The following is a 22,285-nucleotide window of genomic DNA, read 5'->3' on the forward strand; positions in this document are numbered from 1 at the left end:
TTAATCAGTCTTAACCTAACTAAAATTACAAATAAAAATATTTTTACATTACCTTCGTCTTAAGACTTTAATTATGAAACATAACACATGTTATCAGCGAAACTAAATATACTACTATACAGTTCTTTCAACTTATCCCTTAACAACTCATTCTTGTCCCTCAATATACTAGTAAGAAAACCACTTTTTGTAATAGACATTCTCTTTTATTATTGATTATGCTCTGCAAAATAATATATATATTTATTTATCATAACAAAATGTTGATATCATACCTACATTATACGGATGTTCCGCGCTTTCATTACACTCTATTGAACATATTTGAAATATATATAACTATAAATAATGAAAATTTGTTATTACTGCTTTTATAATAAACAATAATTTCAAATATAAATATGAAAAGTACTTACTTCGCAATTACAATAATCTTCGTCTGGTTCCGATTCAAACATTTCAATCTTGTCTTCGTTTTCCAAGATAAATTCTACACCTTCAAATTCGAGATTCAAATCATCAGAATCATTATATCTTTCGGCTATCGCTATAAATATTATTTAAACTAAAGTTGGGTTATATTAAAATAATTTAACGAAGTAAAAATAGTAAATATACTTGTTTAGTCGAAAAATAATTGAGAAGCGCAACGTAAAGAAAGAGAAACGTAAATCTCCCGACGACAGCCAAAAAAATACTGACGCACGCTTGAAACGCTGTCTGATGCGTGCGTCAGAGCGAGTCAGAGCGTGAGGCACCTTGCCCTAGCTCTCTCGCTCTGTCACATGCACTTGTGCATCTCGCTCGCATACGTACAAGCAAATTCGTGCGAGAGAAAAGGGGATATATTCACCCACATCTCTCTTGCGAAATTCTCTGACAAAGCGGTAAGCATGGGCGCGTGAAAGTTGACATTCATGTTGTGATCAGGTGATCAGATTTTTCAAGACTGAATTCGGAACAGAATATCGTATTGCCAGGTAGAAGAGGGGGGAATAAAGGCTTTATAAAACATCATACATGTTTAATTTGTACAAGCAAAATATTTTTCTGACTGCGGATGACATCTATATTTTTAATCAAGAAAATCGCCAGTATGCATTGGGCACCTAAAAGTGTCATGAACCTTTGAGCCTTGTAATATATTTTTTTGTACAATTCAAGGTTGAATAACATCATAATTTACTGATATAATATTTAAATAACTTATGGCATAAATAGATGCTCCCCCACATATTAGAAAAGTGCGAAATAAAGTTTAAAAATACTAGCTGCGGTCGAGAATGCCACAAGAGCACCGGTGCACACATTTTTCAAATATCAAATAATAAATTTTGGTTCTTGGTTAACATCAATATGAATATACATATTTCATGTAAATAGTTTTTTTTATGTTTTTTGCAACACATTTAGGCTTTTTTACATTGTGAATTTTGCTAGTTTACTGCTTTTTATGTAAATTATTTTACAACTTACCTAGGTGGTATTTTACAATTTTCAACACATAGAAACAGCCCTGCATCTATGTGATGACCATTGCACCAAAACGAAATGTATTATATGATTATACATAATTTGAAATTTTGCCTATGGTTCATTTGTTAGTTTCTATTAATATTGGAATAAAGATTGACATAATAAAATAAGTATTTATATATATAGTATATTATCAAGTATAAACGGACCGTGAAATTATTTAATTAATCGTTGCTGAGTCAAATCGTCAATATTGTTACACAACTAAAAGCTACACAACGCAGGTGTATCATACAGAGGCAAAATATAAAAGAGTGTTTATATCGATAAAATTTATATATTTCTCGTGGAAGCTTTTTTAATGCCAGTGAGTTCGCGTAATACTGTGCACGAACCCTGGTCTACTGCTGTGCAAGACTTGATGATGAAGAAGGTGGTATGTATTTTTCTTTAGTTTATTACAATTAATTAAAAGCGCTAGTTGTTAGCTTAGCCTTCTTGTCAGGGGTGTTTATTTCGATTTAAGACAAAATATTTGTTAAATATCATTGTGCAGATATCTGAATTACGTTCACGTACAATTTGTATACTTTAAGTATTTAATACGTTAAGTCTTCTTTCCGTTTCTGTGTCCAAAGGATCCAGTCGTCTCTGGATTTAGGACGTCGAACTGGACTTGGGTCTGACGTGAAGAGAAAAGCGGTTGCTAAAACAATCTTTTCTGTCTGAAGCTGGTCGGCTTCCTCTTGAATTTAAGTTAGTACAAACTCAGCGAATACAAGCTAGAGAACTCGGTTGAAGTTCTTGATGTCTTGAAGTCCAAAGTGAAGTATTTTTAAGGACCTGCTTATTAGCCATATATGATTTCATCAAAATCAAAAGTATTCAATTAAATGACATGCATTTTTCTGGCCCCTCTCAAAATGAGAGAATCCACGACAAAAACAATAAAATGTGGTATAGCCGTCGCAATGGAAACGCTCGGTTATCTAGCGTTCATATTAAGATTTTTTATAACAATATTACGACTTACAATAAGTCAGAATCAAATGAAGCATACGTAACTAAACTTTTTGTAACAATATTACGACTTAAAATAAGTGATAATTAATATAAAGCACATTTAAATTTAATTTTGTCCAACAGGAGAGAATTTTGTCCAAAAAACAATTATTTTTCCTCCGAAGTCAAAAAATCACGTCAAAAGCAATAAAATCGTGTCGTGCCGTCGCGGTGGTAATGTTTGTTACCGAGCGTTTCCACTGCGACGGCACCGCCACGATTTTATTGCTTTTGACATGAATTTTTGACTTCTTTTTGCGCCTTTTTATTGACCAAAATTCGGTTTGAATACACTTTGACCAATACTCCCATATCAAAATTTCTAAGTAATATTGGTAAGGATAGCTATCATATTTTTAAAACATAGTGTAATATCGAAGTGCAGACTAACTATAGAGCAATATGCGAGATCTGATATCTGTCTGTTCTTCTTCTTTCGCTTATTTCCCTTGAGAGATGAGTTGGCTTAGTTTGTATTTAAACTTGACCCAATGCAAGTTCTAAAACTATAATTAGTATTAAACCTTTTATAAAGTTGGGGTTGGATAATTCGTATAGGTTAGCTTTGGGTTTGAAAAGCAAATGTACGTTTCGCAACTGTTAAATTTAGTTTTATGGATATTTTAGCGCAACATATAATTTCACTAGCGCGTATCAGTTAAATTATATTTTTATTAGTAGAAATATATATCTATTGATGAAATTGTATTTGGAATTCAATAGGGAAAATATAACTTCACCGAAAAATATACATTCACTGTAACATTTTTACATCAAATGTAAATAAATAATGATAAGTATGTAAATGTATATATGAATACGTATGGGAAAGTTGAGATCATATAATTTTACTAGCACATGCAAGATAAATTATATTTTCACTGGTAAAAATGTATTTCGATATGATTTCATTGGAATAATATACTAAAAAAAAGGGATAGATTCGATTCCTTTGAGGAATAACCCAAGAATTTCTGGTTCAGAACCAGAAATGTAATTTCAGCTTTTTTCATGGGGGGGGGGGCAAAAGTTGGCCAGTATTCTTTTTAATATTTCGATTTCATTTTAATTCATAGTATTGTATTAAATAACATGCACTTTTTGGCCAATTTCAAGGATTGCAATTGCCCGTACCTGCCTCCATTAAATAATGTCACTGTTGTCGCCATGACAGACAAAAGTTCTATCGGGTGGCAGGAAAAAAGTGTACCTTTTTTGTCTTAGAATCTGTCGATTTAATCCAGGTTCATGATAATTGAAAATAATTGCTTATGATAATTGAAAATAACTTTTATTTATTTAAGCTTATGAATTCTATAACACACCTACTTTTTTATGTCGAATTTATTTATAAATTATTTTCGACAGCATGTTAATTGCACTAGTCAAGTTTTAAACTGCAAAATATATTTCAATAACTTTTTAAAAATATATATATATTCTACATTTAAATTTAATAGTATATTTTAAGTGTTTGTATAGCAAACGATTAAAAAAGGTTTTTTTAGTGACTCGATGAGAGTCTCGTGGTAATCACATATTATATTCTCTGCACCTAGTCGCTCTTTTATGCATACTTTAGTTATCTACTATAGTATTCTTAAATCTGTGGTTACCATACAGTTGTTTTTGCCCCTGTTTTTCAGCGTTGATCTACTATATATCCAGGTCTTAAATGCGTACATTTATTAAATAATTATAACAAAATAAACAACCACCACGTAGTTATTTTGATTTACTATAAATTTTAAAATGTTTATTGTTCATTACTATTAAATTTAAAAATTATTCGCAGAATATAATTTATGGTAAATTAGTATTAGTGTATGATACTTGAATGTATATCAGTACATGTTTTAAATGTAATGTGTTGATAATATGTGTGTGTGCGTGGGGGGGGGGAGCAAATTAGTTTTTGACTAGGGCGCTAAATAAGCTAGGGCTGGTTTATTATATAGTAGGGCTAGGGTTTATTATATATTTTTATTACTAGGATAGTACTCCTTGAGAAAAATAACAGAAGGTTAAACTAGAAAAAGTCATGTATGTAAGCACAATATACCAGCTTGCCTATCTTAAATTATAAGAAAGTTATATTATACTGCTTATATTCACACAGTTTGAGGCTGGCGCATACGTTGGATCTAACGCAATATGTTTTGATGCGCATATTTTGAATTCTATCTCGTTTCATGTTTCAAAACGGATGTTTACAATTAGGTGAATACTTTATCTTTATTGACATTTACATTTTTTAAATATCAAATAATAGTAAAAAAAACAGGAAACAGTACTTGTGCGTTAACGAGGAAACACGTAAATTAATTCCGCGTAATGCTAGAGCTAGATAAATACCGGAATTGTAAAATATGAACTATATATTACATATTTACATAGAATGTTAAATTAAAAATTAATTCTACTGATAATTTTTTAATGTTTTCTTTAAAATCTAATAAAATTGTTTTTTATACATACCTTTTTAATGTATGTGTAAATATTATAGTAGTTAATTTGCTGCTTTTCAAAAAAAAATTTAACGACTCTTGATATTAATATAGTGTAAAAATATTTTTCTATATGATTATGGCAGTGTTATTTAATTGCTGGGATTAATTTTTTAATGGTTAGTATAGAAAAGTGAGTTATATATTATTACTGATGTTATTCCACACTGGGCAGCCATATATTATTACCGGCCTAATAAGCTGTGTGTATATTACTAATATGCGAGCATTTGACCGAATAATATAAAATGCTTGAAAGCTAAAAAAGGTCATTCGATGAAAATGTCGGGCAATGCAAATTACAAGCTTTAAAAAAAGGTCACAGATGAAAATTTTATTTTTCACGGATATACAAAATATTTGTAATATTATCTTCTCGACGCGTGTTAGATGTGAAAACGATCTACGAAATCCGAGGAATATAATTGCAATTTTCCCTCTTTTAGAGTATCAAAAACTTTATTAAATTCTTAATTGAAATTTAATCGCAATTATTTTTTATCCCAAATAAGTTCATTGAATTTTTGAGCATTCGTAATTAAAAAATCAATAAAATAAGGGATATACGAAACACATTTCGTTATTCTTAATCTAAGAATCTTAACTAAATTGAAAAATGCTATCAGCATATTTTAATCTATCTTTCAGAATTTATATGACAAATATTTTTTATTTATTTTCCCCAAAATATTATTTATAATTTTTTGTTTCGTTTACCGAATTTTATTTTAGGAACACAAAGATTTTATTGAATAGAGTCTAAATACAATGTTTAATAGTTTAAAATATATTATATATGTATCTTAGCAAAGTTTTAATAATAAGGCTTTTTATGTTTTACTGTTTTTTAAGCGCTTTTTCATTTATTTTATGCACTAATAATGAAATAAATATTAATTTGGTACTAGCTTTTGATATTATTAGCATATTAAATTTTTAATTGCAGTCAAGATTTTTTTATGATAATTTTCAATTTTTATAGTTTATTTACACCAGTGTTTTTTCCCCAAAATTTCTTATATTAAGATTGAAAAATGGCTTAAGCATTTCTGAATTTAACAACTTTGTTTGAAAAACAAACTTAATAAATTTATCTGCTACATAAAAGTTTTTGTTACTTTTCGCAAAATATCGATATGAATTTTCTTTTTTTTATTAATTAAAAGAAGTTTATTTACTATTTATTTTGTTAAGATTAAGTGTTTCAAATATTTTTTTCTCTAATTTTGTTTTCAAATTATTTTAAGTTGTACACATAACCCCGGGTATTTTGCAAAACACGATATCACTTATTTAGCAATATAAATCATTATCTTTTTTCATCTATATTTAGCGTTTTATAATTTTATAAAAGAGATTTTTAATTTTTTTTAAATATTCACTAGATTTTGTTTCAGCAACCATTTTTTCTTTTTTATGCTAACAAGATTTTTATTCTATAATTTCTAAAAATCTTATACTAAACCAAAAATTTACATCAATATTTAAAAAGAGAAATATTTAATCGCAATGTACACATTTTTAATGTAGTTTAGTGAAATAAAATATTATTAATCTATCAATGTAAGCGGAATTAAAAATTCTGTTACGAATTTTAAAGCTATCATATGTTAACAAAATCCAAAATCCAGAGATTGAATTGTATAACGGGAATATTGCGCTATTTGTCTTCCGGTGATATATTGTTTCCCGTGATCGTTCAATGCTCCGCACAACCTTTGCGTGTTATTTATGGGAGAGTTACCCTTTAGTTCTAGTCGTAACGAGAGCCTTTGTGTGTTTGCACTATTGTCTATTTTATCCTTATTGATAAATAATCACTTTTGGATAGAGTAAATATCCTCGTTCATTTTTTTGTTAAAAAAATTTTGGCCTTGGAAAAATTCCTCTCGTTTTGTGTTGATGTTGGTTTAATTGACAACAAGGCTTCAAATAGGCACTGTAAATTATTTGTTTTCATGTCCGTCGATTCAAATACTTTGAATTCTTTCTCCATTAATCAGTAAGATGTGGTTTTCTTACACTACTAATAAATTATATTTTTTTAATTTCTTCAATGTATTCTAGTGATTTAATATAGTCGCAAGGGTCCTTAGAATTTGTCAAGACATTAAATAATCTGTGAGTAATTTTTTTTCCCATTTTACATATTTATGATTAAGAAGATTCTAGATTTTAAAATTTCGAGCTTAGCTCAGAATTGATAATTTCCAATTGTTTTAACAAAAAATTTAGGGCTCAATCGGTTGGCAATAATAATCGCTAGGCAATTGTCAATAACAGCTGTTGCTACTCGACAAAAACAATATGAATGTCGAAAAAAACGAGCTCTAAATCGTTTTACATTCTGCCGATTCTCATGCCTAATTTCTTCTTATCGGAGCGAATTCTTAGATCACCAAAGCAAAGATAAAGCCGCCGGCCAGTTAGAGTAATAGAGAATCGCAAAAAATGTTGGTCATGCAAATACTTTCGATCTTTAGAGTATGCGTATTTTCAAACATCTGGCACGAACACCTTCGAAAAGGTTTCTTATCTGACTGTCTTCTTTTATTACTTAAGCAAAAATAAGGCGAGTTCGAGTGTTAAAAATGTATAAACAATTTTTTGTCATTCCCAGACCTCTACTAAAACCAAGAAGTATACATATTAGGCATGAACTCGCCTTTAGGGCAGTGGTACAAATTCGTACAAATTTAAATTTATATAATATGAAATCGTAAAATTTCTCGAGAAATGAAAATTTTCGATTTGACATTTTTCTCGAGAAATTCTAAAGAAATAATTCTCGATAAGAAACACTATTTGTAACTTATACCGGCTGATTGTCGAAAGAGTATTTCACCCCTTCGGGGGTTCCTCAACAGTCTAATATCAGCCTTCTGCTCTTTATATTATTTATTAATGACATAAATACGGCAGTTACAAATTCAAGTTTTATTCTGTATGTAAATGATTTAAAATTGTATAAATGCATTCGATCTGTTGCTGACTCCTCTCTACGGAGTGATTTAGATTCACTATGGAGATGAACTTCCGTTATTGCCCTTTGCTGTCGAAAGTGCCATACTGTATAATTTTATTGATCCCGTTCGCCATCAGTTTATTCCTACCATCTCGGTGGGAACATTTTGGCTAGAAAAACTTTCACTAAAGATCTCGGAATCACTTTTGAGAGCAAGTGGAGGTTCTCTCTACTATGTCTGTGATAAATCTTTTAAGATCCACGGCTTTGTTATAAGGAACGCCTTTGACTTTGCGATCCGTCAGTTATTCGCGTCCTTTATGACACTTTATCAGCAAAACCAAACATACTACTATACAGTTCGTTCAACTTATCCATTAAGAACTTGTTGGTACTCAATGTACCGGTAAGAAATAGCTCGTTTTGTAATAGACATTGAGCTAAAGGAATAGATGTCAAAAAATTGTCTGTGATAATATTTCTCTTGGTACCGTTATATTTTTCTGTCATGTCCTTGACGACTCTCATCCCTTGATTGACTTTTCTTTTCATTCACATGCACATAGCCAGGATCATTTGAAGGCGAAGATAGAGAAGGTAAGCTCCAAACAAGCCCCGACTTTGATATATAAAAAGTTTCTTGCAAAGTAATATACAGGCTTGGCCATAATAATGGGGCACCCCAATAAATGTGTTATATCCTAAAAAATAGTGGAAATATAAATAAAAAACTGATCAAGGTTTTTTAAGTGTTTATATTAAGCTTATTTTTAATATTTAGTAGTCCTACCATTAGCTTTAATTACAGCTGCAATCCTTTTTGGCATACTGTCAACTAATGACTTGCAGGTAGATGGAGACAATTTTATTCATTCCATCTGCAATTTTTCCCAAAGCTCAATTTTGAATGCAATTATGTTAGAAAACCTTTCCTTTAAATTTTTCCCATAAATGCTCTAGTATTTAGGTCTAGTGACTGTAGGCCATTCTAAAAGCGTCAAACCTTTTGACGCAAACCATCCCCTGATTTTTACCTATGTGCTTGGAAATATTTTCCAAGCACATAAGTAAAAAGCATTAAAAAAAATCATTGCTTTAGAATTTTTTTAATATTTTTTTTATTAAGCAATTTTAGATTAAAATTACATTTAAGTTAGATTCATCGGACCTAATGATTTTCGTTCAATCTTAAGATGTCCAATCTAGGTGTTTTCGGGTGTACTATAACCTTCGAGTTTTATTCATTTCTGAAAGTCACGGTTTGTGTCGAGCTTTACAACCTCTGAGTCCCACATTGATGAGCCTTCTTCTCACTATTCACGGAAAATTGGATGGCCCTTCGCTTGCAGATACTTCAGCAGCCAGTTTTGAAGACATTTTTAAAAGGGATTCGCTAACCAACATTCGATCTTCTTGGGCTGACTTTCGTATTTTTCCAGTTCTTGGCTTTGATTTGTAAGCACTACATTCGTTGAACCGTTTCAAAGCAGTTTGGACGGCGTGTTGTGAACAATTAATTTCCGATATATTCTGTCAATAATATGCCATAAAATTATATTCGCCCTTTTAGCTTCACTTAATTCGCGGTTTTTTGGCATTTATACATAATATTCTAAATAAATTATTAAATAAAAAAAATTAAAACGACAAATATAGGCCGAAAACATTTACTTTTTAAAACTTAAGTGAGCAATTAAAAACGACAAATTCATTTGAATAGTTCTCAGAAATATGGTTAAAACTACCTGCTAACATATTTCGGTCAGACTCTGTACTTGTAAAGAGTTACATACCATTTTAAGGGGTGTCCCATTATTATGGCCAAGGCTGTATATTTGTCATATTTTTTTATAATAACAAAATGTTGATATGATAAAAAATACTTCCATTATACGGATGTTCCACGTTTTCATTACGCTCCGATGAATCTGACATATTTGTTATGGACTATAAATAATGAAAATTTGTTATTACTGCCTTTAAAATAAATAATAATTTTCGTCTGATTCCAATTCGAAAATTTCAATTACGTTTTCGTTATTCGAGAGAAATTCTATACCTTCAAATTCAAGATCCGATTCATTGGAATCATTATTTCTTTCGGCCATCGCTGTGAATATTATTTGAACTAAAGTTAGTGGCCTATTTATATTTATATAATCATTTAGATTTTGTTATGGCCAAAACTTAGCGGCACTCAGGTTACACTGGCGTAACGGATTTTCTCTCCACTGGCAACCTTCAACGAGTAATTCTCAATAAAATACTACTGCAGCGGCTCAATCGATTTCTAATTGCCACCCGTCACTTTCCGTCGCCAAATTAGTTTATATTAAAATTATTTAACGAAGTAAAAATATTAAAAATACTTGTTAAGTCGAAAAATAATTGAAAAGCGCGGGATTATTCTAAGTTTTGACGTAAATCTCCTAAAGGTAAAGGTAAACGAATACTGACGCACGTTTGAAACGCCATCTGACGCGTGCGTCAAAGCGAGTCAGCGAGTGAGACACCTTGCCCTAGCTTTCTCGCTCTGTCACATGCATTTGTGCATATCACTCGTACACGTACAAGCGAATCCGTGCGAGGGGAAAGGGGATATACTCACAATCGTCTTAATTTAATTTAAATAAATTCATGTAATTTTCCCTTTTATAAATATATTTGTTGGGAAAGTTTTCTACACATTCGAGTTTGAAAAGGGGAAAATCGTGAAAATTGGAATGGACGCAATTTTTCCTCTTTTTACCATTTTTCAAAATTTCTAGGAAAAATAATTTTGTAATTTTCCGAAGATTTCCATGGAAGTAAAAGTGAATTTCCCCCTCTGTCGGCGTGCAGGTTTGATTCGGTCGGTATCGGGAGGTCGTCGGTCGATGGCGCACGCGCGCCGGCGGTCGCAGTGCGTCTCGAGGTCGGCGATAGATATAGCGCGCGTCCCGCTCGGGCGGGCGGTGCGTGTATCGAGCGCCGGCATCGGCGGCAGGCGGCGGCGGCAGCACTCGGCGATGGCGCGCGGCGTGCGGCTGCTGCCGCTGCTGCTGGTGGCGCTGCAGCTGGCTCAAACCGCCATGCCGCACACCGCCGAGCCGCTCGCCTACGACGAGGACTCCGAGCCCACCGCCACCGCCTACACCCTGGCCCTATCGACCCCGACCCCGGCGGACGAGCACGACTTCAACAACAAGAGCGCGCCGCTCTTCCCCGTGGATCTCTTCACGGAGGAGCAGCGACGCAACGGAGCCATCGTGCTGCACATCTTGGGCCTCGTCTACATGTTCGTGGCGCTGGCGGTCGTCTGCGACGAGTTCTTCGTGCCTGCGCTCGACGTCATCATCGAGAAGCTGCAGATATCGGACGACGTCGCAGGCGCCACCTTCATGGCCGCGGGAGGCAGCGCTCCGGAACTCTTCACCTCCGTCATCGGCGTCTTCGTCTCCTTCGACGACGTCGGCATCGGCACAATCGTCGGCTCCGCAGTCTTCAACATCCTCTTCGTCATCGGCATGTGCGCGCTATTCTCGCGCACCGTGCTCTCCCTCACGTGGTGGCCTCTCTTCAGGGACTGCACTTTCTACTCGGCCAGCCTCATCGCGCTCATCTACTTCTTCCGCGACAACTACATCTACTGGCAAGAGGCGCTCGTGCTCTTCACTATCTACATCACTTACGTCAGCTTCATGCGCTGGAACACTCAGTTCGAAAGACTAGTCAAAAAAGTGTTGTACAAGAACAGGGTGACCAGGGTGCGCAGCACGGACCAGCTCATGCCTGCGGTGAGCTTTCTCCCCGTGTTTCCCTCTACAAACGTACGAATCTGTTCTATTGCGAAGCTCACATCAGTTTAATGCAATCACATCAAAGCACTATTATGCATCCGGGAGGGACAACATTTTCGACGAGCTTTTCATAAGAGCAGATTCGTTGGTTTGAAATTGCATGCAATACAATTATATAATAACATCGTAAATACTCACTTCTTTTAATAATAAATGATCAGTTGCTTTTAAATCGAACAGTAAGTAATATAAATTCTTTATATATTAAATCGAATGCTTATTGTGACTAATTGTTGATATGCGTTGCTAGACATGATACGAAATTGCTCGGTTAAAATCCAAAATCGGTTATCCTTCGAGTAGTAATGAATGATGATTTACTAGTTATTTCCTAAAATTTATTATCTGTGAGCATTCGGGGATCTCGAATGTGACAAGTGCAGGTGTATTGAATATTCACGATTTGTTCGGAGACCATCTCGATTGTTCTTGACAAAAAATCAATCCCATAATTTTCGTTTTTATCTCAACTGCTCCCTGGATTAATAAGTATCTGACAATTAATTTGCTGCCATATATATGTTACGTCATTATTTTTACTTTAAAATTATAGTATAATGCTATTTTGATATAAATAAAATTAACGTAATTTAGATGCAAAATAAGTTACTTGCGCAGCTTTTTAAAATTGCCCAGTAAAACGAGAAGTTTTACAAATAAAAATATTTATAAATAACGTAATTAAAATATATATTTTAAATGGTATTTGTGCAAGTTATATTACATAAAAACTCACTATCGAATATTTAACTTATTATCAGTTAATATTGTTTTTGACTAAGCCATCAACATTCAAGCGAGATTTAACTACTCGTTTAATTAAAATAGAACAATAAAAATATTTTGATCTGTACAATTTTTGACTTAAAATAGCTATTAGCATACAATTTCAAAGCAAAAGTTACGTTTTTAAGAATCGTGACGCAGTAGGTTTACCTGTTAGGTCTTAATTTAAATACATACATAAATGATAAATAGCAATGTTTAAGTAAATTGGGAATTAAAACATATTGTTTACCTATAAATATTTTTATTTAACTCAATTTTATTAAATGTCTAGTTTTTCTGCTCTATTTACGAGAACCGTTCTAGTAACTTCTTATGTATCTATCTTACATATTTTTTTATTTTATTTTTATATCGGAGTGAATATAACCATGTTTTATTAAGTTAACGACACATAACTTGCTAAATTATATAATTAGGTTTAAAGTGTTTATTATGTAGTTAAGAGTACAAATATTTAAATATCATTTATTTCTAACCACTATTTTAGCTGTAATTTTTTTAAATATAACATAAAAGTAATAGTTTTATTAAGATAGATAGAAGATAAATATAACATCTTTTAAAAATGCATCTGATGCACATTTTATATTTTTTATTTTATTTTTTTGTAGGGGAGTAAATATAACCACGTTTTATAAAGTTAATAATCATTTCAAAATGACATTATAAAAAAATATAATATCTAATTACGTCATATTTTTAAGTGCATTATATATTTTATTATATAGTTAAAAATACAAATAATTAAATACCATTTATTGGTTTCTTACAACTATTTTAGTTTAAAATTAAAAAATAATAATAGTATTATTAAGATAAATCGAGAATAAAAAATCTTTTACAGTAGTTCAAAAGGAAAAAAGCATCTTATGCACATAACTTACATAATTTTGTATTTCTTATTTTATTTTTAATGTCTGAGTGAATATAATCATGTTTTATTAAGTTAGTAATCATATTAAAATTTAGCAGTAATATATTTAATTACGTAACAAATAATTTACCAATTATTTTAGCTTTAAATTTAAAAAAATATGAAATAAAAAAAATAGTATTATTAAGATAAATCGAGGATAAATAAATAAAAATCTTTTACAGTAGTTCAAAAATGCATCTTAGTCCAAATAGTTGTTTTTAAAATACAAATATTTCACATTGCAAAAATAAGCAGTAACATATATTTTTAATTACATAACATATATTTTATCTTTAGCGATGTCACATAATTAGTTTTCTAAAAATATTTTTGGTCTGTTTCACATTAGCATTAATAAGTGATTTATAATATTCAATACTCTTCCCCAAAATGTTTATGTGTTTCATATCTCAAAGCTTCTAATTCTTAAGTTAGATCTTGATTGGTTATAAAATATGACTATTAAATATTTACTGCTTTTTTTTAACAAACTTCAATTCCACTATATTAATTTGTAATAAGCTTATCATTAATAATAATATGTGAATTATTCACAGAAATAAAATTGTAAATAATTCGTAAATTTATCATAATCGGTATTTTTTTATTAACACCTATCAAGTCTTGTGAAGCTTTAATTAACTATCAGTTAAAATAATTCAACCTTTTCAATTTAAAAATGCGTCTTAAGTAGTGTTTCTCATTTCTCGAAAATTTTCCATATGTAACATACAGTATGTATCTTATATAATTACTTTTATTCTGATTTTATTTAAAACAATTAGGGTCAATATTTATGCATGAAAATAAATATATGGTAGTTAATAATATTGAATTTTGCATTCTCATTTTTTTCGTTGATTGACAAATGTTTAAGGAAGTCGAGATTAAGTGAGTACCAATAGTTATTACTGGAGTAGATCATGAAACTTATGTTTCTGAAAATATTTATGGAGTGTTATTGTTAAATATCTGTCTCTTTATATACTACCTGCTCTGAATGCAGCTGTAAATTTAACAGATTAAATCCACCTATTGTTTATAAAAATAGGGTGTTTGCTAACCATTTAATAATATTCGTATACATGTGGTTTTGAATTTTTGATAAATTTTCTTAAATAATGAGAAATAATAATTTTGCATTTTTTCTAAATAAATTCTCCAGAAAGAAGCACAAGGCAAAAACTGTATTTTTTAATTTCAATGTAATTTATATTTTTGTTAAAATGGCAGATTACCACTTTTAATATTCCGAACCTTTATAGCAGGTTATTATTTTATATGTTTAGTGAGTGTTTTTTTTTATTATTAAGAAAGCCTTTGTTTAATTTTATCTTTCAAATATTTTTAAATAATAAGTATATATAATATTATATATCGTTTAAAATTACTTGCACTACTCTTAAGCTCTCATAAAAACTCATCAAACTCCATATTATTTGATAAACATTGTTATAATTTCAGTATTTTGTAGCCTCTTATTTTATAGTAAATAAAAGTATTAAAACTTTACATTCACAAATAATTGAGGCAGCAGAGCTATATTAGTTTTTCCACAATCTTTTTGAGGAACATAAATAGCATTATTTGCTCACCTTCAACATATATTTCTGTAAATATTGACTGCAATATCAGAGCTTTGCTGAATTTTTATAAAAAAGATGTTGCTCCAAACTAGTTTTTTAATGTGATAAAATATGAAATGATTGTTTTTACTAATCGGTTACTAATTAGATTTAAAATGCATCTTTTAAACTGATTAATTTGTTTGAATTGAAACTTGAAAGCTATTGAAAACTAAAAAGTAATCATGAAAAAATATAATCCTTATCGTTGATTAATTCACGCCTTCTTTACTATTTGCGGTCGTTTACATTTTTATTAATTCTTATTATATATTGTTAAATAACTTTTCTTATTGTTTAATATATTATTTGTGTCTAGCCATTAAAATAATTATGAGTTTTTCCAGTCAATGTTGTAATTTTAGATGTTCTTTTAAAATGTATATATGGCACTTTTTCGTATAGAAACTGAATTTCTTTTTAATACGAGTTTCTGCAATTTACTATAATCGTCACTAAAAATAAGTGCTAGTTATAACAGAAGGGCAATAACTTAATTTGAAATTGTTTCGTATAGAAACAAAGACAATATTTTGCCAGATTCGCTACTTTACCACCGGAGGGACAATATTATGTAAGATCATACGCGCGAGGTTATAGATCCATATTACAACACTATCTGTGCCAAGTCTAAAGAAGATTTTGTACATATGAATGATGTGTTCAATAAAATGTAATTCACATTCAAATACTTCAAATACTTCAAAGATAATCAATTTTTTATACTAAATTTAATTCTCAACTGGATCTCATTCGTTAAAACACAAGGTATATTTATAGCGGTATTTTATTGTAATATCCTGTTGTTGCACTCTTCACTATGGATGTTGCCTCAATATAATTTATTGACTGTGGAACGGTGTGGTTTTTAAGATAATAGACAAAAGCTTATCTTTATCTAACTTTTGTAAACAAATCTCATAAGGAAAATATCTCAATTTAAAAAAATCATTGAATGCGTCAACGGTCTGATGAAATATTGTCATGTTATCAGCATAGCAAATATCGCTAATTTTCTATCCACTGGTTTTATTCCTTTTTGTTCCTGGAGTGCTTCTTTGAATATGATTTTAGAGTATAAATTAATAGGAGTAGAAAAAGAACATTTCTCTGTTTTGGAATAGTTTCGGTTTGATCTCCCTAAATACTTATATCTGTTGATTAATTTCAATAGATATTTTTAAGAAGTCTAAGGCCCTCTATATGATGTGATCGAATGTATTTTAAAAATATATGAAGCACAAAAAAGTTTACGAACTTCGTAACATCTGCAATTCAATTTTTGGGACAATTAATCTCTTTTCTCTGAAATGAAACTTATTAAGTTAAAACAACGCTTCATCCTCACTAAAAACCACTGTAATGTGATTTTTAGAACAGCTACCAGACTTATAGTGATGTTTGTTATTTCTTCAAAAATAATTATTAATCCTATATCTTACGTTTATAAGGATATCTTTATTATTTATAGAATTTCGTAAAGTATTGATTTGTTACCCAAGCGCGTTTTACAATTTTGGCAAACACTGCCTTTTCTTAGACTGATGTGTTGTTATCGCAATAGAAGTTTTGTTTCGAATTCCCATAAATCTCATTCTAGAAATTTTGCTCAAAAACATCTCCAATGACGCACTTCAGTAATAAATCAGAATATTTAGTCATTGAATGATTTTTCCAAGCTCGAATAAAAATACTTAGTTCCTACATGCAAAGCTCTTCATGCACAATATGTGAATTGCATTGAAGACACGTGATACATTTGCCACATCATCAGCCCTTTTATGCGATTTCACACCGCCAAGAAACAAGGGCTTTGTTCATTGTTGGCTAAAGCACTTCAGGGCGTATCTCGGCGACATCTTGACCCACTCGATAAGCTCTTCATCATCCTTGAACTTTCGTTAGCAAACGACGCTTTTCATTGAACTAAAAAGGCAAGGACAGTCGTCATATCGTATACAATTATTTAATTAACAATTCTGATTTATGCAAAATAATTATACATGTATATATGAGATTAAAACTAGAATGATATATAGTGTAGTATTTATTCGATTACCTTTAATAGAATGGACGTAAAAGTTAATCTCTCATATGTAGTTCATTCTTATAAAAAAAAAACGGAAAATTGTTATAGTATTGTAAATGTATTTTAACAGGCGTTCCAAGTTTTTCCAGAAGGTTTTACTACAACGTAAAACGTTAATGTTTTTCATGATCCATGTGCAGGGCTTAATAACGCCTCTATAATTTGTTCATAAAAACAAAACCATATAATTATGCTACATGGAAAATATATTTATGATATATACAAACAGTAAAAGCTCTTTAGCACTATTTAATAAACGTGAAACAAAATTAGTATAAAAATACATATTAATAAAACCAAACCGATGTACAATTTTTATGAAATATAGTATATACAATAAACAGTAGCGTGCAAAAAACCTTTCACTTCTTAAAAACATAAGAATTAAATGAATCTTTGTTGAATTTCTCGGATTTTTATCACTTATTAAATGGTCTGTTGTTATTGCTTTTTTACGTCACTACTTACTTAGTGAAAATATTAATTTGGTTTGAGTAAAAATTGTAATTTTACTCTCTTTCACATTGGTTTTCCTGGAGGATTTTTCCATTCTACCACGAAAATCTTCTTCAAAATTTTGTTGCATTGATACAAAAGCTGGGCTGCTTTAGATTGAGTAAGAGAGATGCTCTCTGATGAGAATAAAATAAGTTAATACGGTACAAATATATACCGTCATGCATGCAATATTCAGAGACAAATTTTCTGGGTGTGCTTAATTTATTCCGGAATGGAAGGTATCCATTTATGGACGGATCATAAAATTGTCCCAGAATCTCATTAAAATAATTGATGTTTCTGCACTCAGTGGATGAATATTTGATCATTATGTTACTCCGAAACAAGTATCGCGAATCATACATATCAAAATGTCCTTGATTCTCTATCAAAACAACTATTCTTGGAAATAAAAGCGTATTTATATGCTTTCCGCGTTAATTCGATGCTATTGATAAATTAAATTTAAATATCATGTTTTAAAATAGAGCAGTTGTATATCCATTAATATTTATAAAAACTGACTCCACGTGGATTCGAACACGTAACATAATTTATTCACTAGAATTTTATTTATTATTTTTACGCTCGTTCAACCATATTTTCAATTCGGTCGGTCGGTTAAATTCACAGTGGGTTAATGTTTTGCACTGAATAATCAATTGGGGTATCCCAAATAAGCTAGCATTGAACACTTTGGTCGAAACATGTAAATTTATTGTAAGGAACTATTATAGAATTGTTTGAAAATAAATTATTTTATTCTGATACCGAAATCTTATGTAAAAAATGTTTTTGTTATTTTTTTTATAATACTGTACAATTAGTAGTTTTATATTTTATTTGAGCAGGAAAAATCAACGGAAGCTGAAGTATGTTACGCCTTTGATTAACATTTATTATGTTACATATCGATCCATATAAATATAATTATAACCATTTAATATATATATTATTTTATTTTATTATTAATACTAGCTCTACTTTCTTAATTGTATTATATACTATTTTAATGAATAGGTGTTCCAAGTCAAGTGACCTCAGCCAGTATATAATATTTTAATAACAGTAATCAAACTGTCAAGTTGGACATTGTAACTAAATATAAACATAAACAAAACGAGCAACGAAGTGTTTGAACTGTCCTTAATCGAATTTAAATATTTCCGTAGTTTTTTTTTATGTCCTTTCTGGGAATTTTCACCATTACATTACATCGTTTCGGTAACGTAGGCTATAAATTCAGGTATTATTGTAAAAGCAATGGCACGACATGCCAATGTATCTTGTAACATTTTTCAAACACGACATCTTTCATGATGTCCCTTTTAGAACGTATCGTGCTCGAGAAATTGTTTTTAACCAAAACTCATATGAACTTTTCGAACACACAATTTTGATGCGTGTGTTATGTGTGACATTCTGTGGTTACATCATAGTCTTATATACTATACAATAGTCGATTCGTAATAGTTTTGAAAAAATACTGAATTGATGCAACGTTTGCTACAATTAATTTAAGAAACGCCCAAATTCAAGCTAGTGAACCTTTCACGATGTTTTGTTTATTCATAACAGAACAAAAGTTATCTGTGATTTTTTGCAGTATTTTCCTCTTTGATCCAGAAGATACGTGTCACGTGGTATCAATGTAAAAAGATACCTACATATTTATCAGCTCTGCATCTTTAATTTTTAATATAATAAAATAATTTATTTTTATATTGATGTAGATCTATGTATATAGCCATTTTATAAAATGTACAACATTATTGTTTTCACGCTTCAGTTCGATAAAGAATGATTTTATTAGTAGAATGAATTTATTTAGTAATAGTATGTATAGGAAATATTTTATTCTAGTTTGTTCGATTTTATTAAATACAATAATATTATTTTTACGCATTCTACGAATTTGCACCAATTTTAAATAAACTATAGAAATATTTTGGACATTTTCTTATTATTTAGAATTTAATTAATACTTTTTTGTCGTAGTACCGCATCACGTAGTCATCCTAAATATAAGGTTGAACTTTTGTAATTCAGGCTTATCTGAAAACCATTGGGAAAACTGGCACTTTTTCGGACTTCTAGTGGTTGTCTCGATCATGTTTGTTCCGAATCGGAAGCGAAGTGTCAAGTTTTGACAAAAAGTTCCTGATAAAAGTGAATTAAATGTTCCGTATTTGCTTTTATATACATTCTCAGAGTTAGGGGAGGTATTAGGTGGTTTTATTTCGATGAAGTTTTCGAAGAAAGTGATTCATTACGGCTGTGTTTTGGCATATATTATATTTCCATAAGAATTAAAATGTAACGTTCCTCCCCGATTGTAAGTTTAATCTCGATAATTCAGAGTGGAAACAGACTATTTGTTGTTGTATAGTAAATATCTCGGTAGAATATATATAGATATCAGTAAACCGAAAATATATAAAATGTGAATCTTAACCTTTACTCACACGTATTATCCATAACGTCTGGATATTTTTTCTCAAATTATTTATAATTAATAATATCATAAATAAAACATATTTTAAATATTTCATTTATAATATAATTCAATAAAATAATAAATTAATAAAACTATTCTTAAAAATAATAAACTTTTATATTTTAATTAGATTAATATTTTTGTATTTCTGCAATTAACATCCATTAATTTTCATAAAATTATTTAAATTAAATTTTAATAGAAACATTTTAAGAATCTAGTAATAAATAAATATTTTTTATTTTATTAATAACTACAATACTATCTTTATTATAAATAAATAATTTAATTCTATAGAATATAATATAGATAAAATAGTTTTTTTAATTTTATTATATTTAATGAGCATTAAATTATTTAATTAAATATATTCATTCAAAATTGCTTGGACTTGGGACAAAACTTTGGACTACAAAGGGTTAAGATTCTGAATTTAAATATTCAAGAACCACGAAAAAATATGGTTCTGTGCTTTAAAACTCGTTCCGTCGATACCGTTTAATAGATTTTAACTCAGATATGCTTGTTTTACGTTAACAAGAAAAAATATTTGTTCTAATAAAGCCAAACAAATCAAGTACTAGCGACTAATATCGTCGCAACGATTATGAATGGTCCTGACAATGAAATTTATTATTAAATTGCAAATAATTTATATTACTTTTAATGTATTCTTCGTTTATTTTCCAACAGTTAATATATAATTCAATTATACTTATTACATTACAGACATTATTTTATAGAATATGCTTTACCCATTGAATGCGTCTCACCGGTGAGTCACTTGTTGATCATTTTTTTTGAACAAATTAATTTTTTGAAACATGTTAACGAATTATTTACAATTTTTTTATTTATTAAGGATCATTGGACTAGCTTAATTTATCAGTAAACCTATTTTTTTTTAATTTTAGATAGTGGGACTTTTGCACAAATAGAAATAACAGGTGACTAAAAAGTATCCTATGAAACGATATAATAATTCCTTTAGGAATTGTCAATAGAGCTTACAAATATTAGACCATTTTAACTATTGATCTATAAAATAGTTAACGATAAATATTTTTATTTTTAATATAGTAGCTTGTATTTCATTTCTAAATATCAAATTCTGAAATCGTAAAATGTAAATATTATTTTATATTGATTCTAGAGATCAAAAAAATATATATAAGTTACAATAGCAGATAATTAATTATTTTTCAATGGTAAAATGACTCATGAACAACCATGTTTTATGAACATTAGCGATACGAAATTGTTCATCAATCATGTTCAACACATTTTTTTCTTTCTTTACAATATATTTTATATCAATCCTTAAAAAATCCGGGAGTGACCTAAATACGAAGAGAGCTATTATTACAAATAAACTTTTAACTTCTGCCCTCGTTCGTATTACCATCGAACAAAACATTTTTCATTTCATGAGTTGCTTTTTATTTCTATTGTGTGTTGTGTTGATAAACTGGATGTCGGAACTGTTTTATCATAATCGCTTTCAAGCTCAATGGATGTGAAATCAATAATTATGTATCCAATTCATCTTCACAACAAACATCACGACTCGTATCTGCAGCGATTCCAAAAATTATCAATATTTCTACCTCTATTTAAGTATCGACTATATATGGAGTAAATGCGTACATTTATTGTGTATTAACCGGAATTAAATCATGATACGTATTCCGGTTTGGAGAGCGAAATATTAAGGCCGATACATCAAACGTTTCCCGGCAGAGCGAAAAACTTTTCCGACCATTAAATATTTACCAGAACGACACATTTTTTGCCGGCAAAAGTATTTCTTGCCAAAGCGAAGAAACTAGCGAAGTTTCTTTCATCAACAAAACTTCACTATGGCAATTTGCGACGGTGATTATTCATAGTTGTTCGTAGTTTGACTCGGATATGACGAAAAACAACGTTTTCAACCATTAAAAGTAAATAAAATCAATACTCACTACCCTTCAAACATTTTCTTCTTTATTTGTGAAACTAGATCAAATTATATAGGTACCA

General features: G+C 30.1%; 1 protein-coding gene across 1 annotated transcript in view; it reads left to right on the forward strand.

Moving 5' to 3' along the window:
* Nucleotides 1-10,857: 10,857 nt before the first annotated feature.
* Nucleotides 10,858-22,285, forward strand: part of LOC148233246 (sodium/potassium/calcium exchanger Nckx30C-like) — a 60,629-nt gene continuing 49,201 nt past the window's right edge. Inside the window, exon 1 of the mRNA XM_088189631.1 lies at nucleotides 10,858-11,786. Coding sequence (XP_088045757.1) covers nucleotides 10,887-11,786 — 900 coding nt within the window. The 5' untranslated portion in view covers nucleotides 10,858-10,886. The remainder of the gene's footprint in view (nucleotides 11,787-22,285) is intronic.

This window comes from Plectrocnemia conspersa, unplaced genomic scaffold, assembly GCF_051122295.1.
Source record: "Plectrocnemia conspersa isolate PC_06_02 unplaced genomic scaffold, ASM5112229v1 ptg000008l, whole genome shotgun sequence".
Classification (NCBI taxonomy): Eukaryota; Metazoa; Arthropoda; class Insecta; order Trichoptera; family Polycentropodidae; genus Plectrocnemia; species Plectrocnemia conspersa.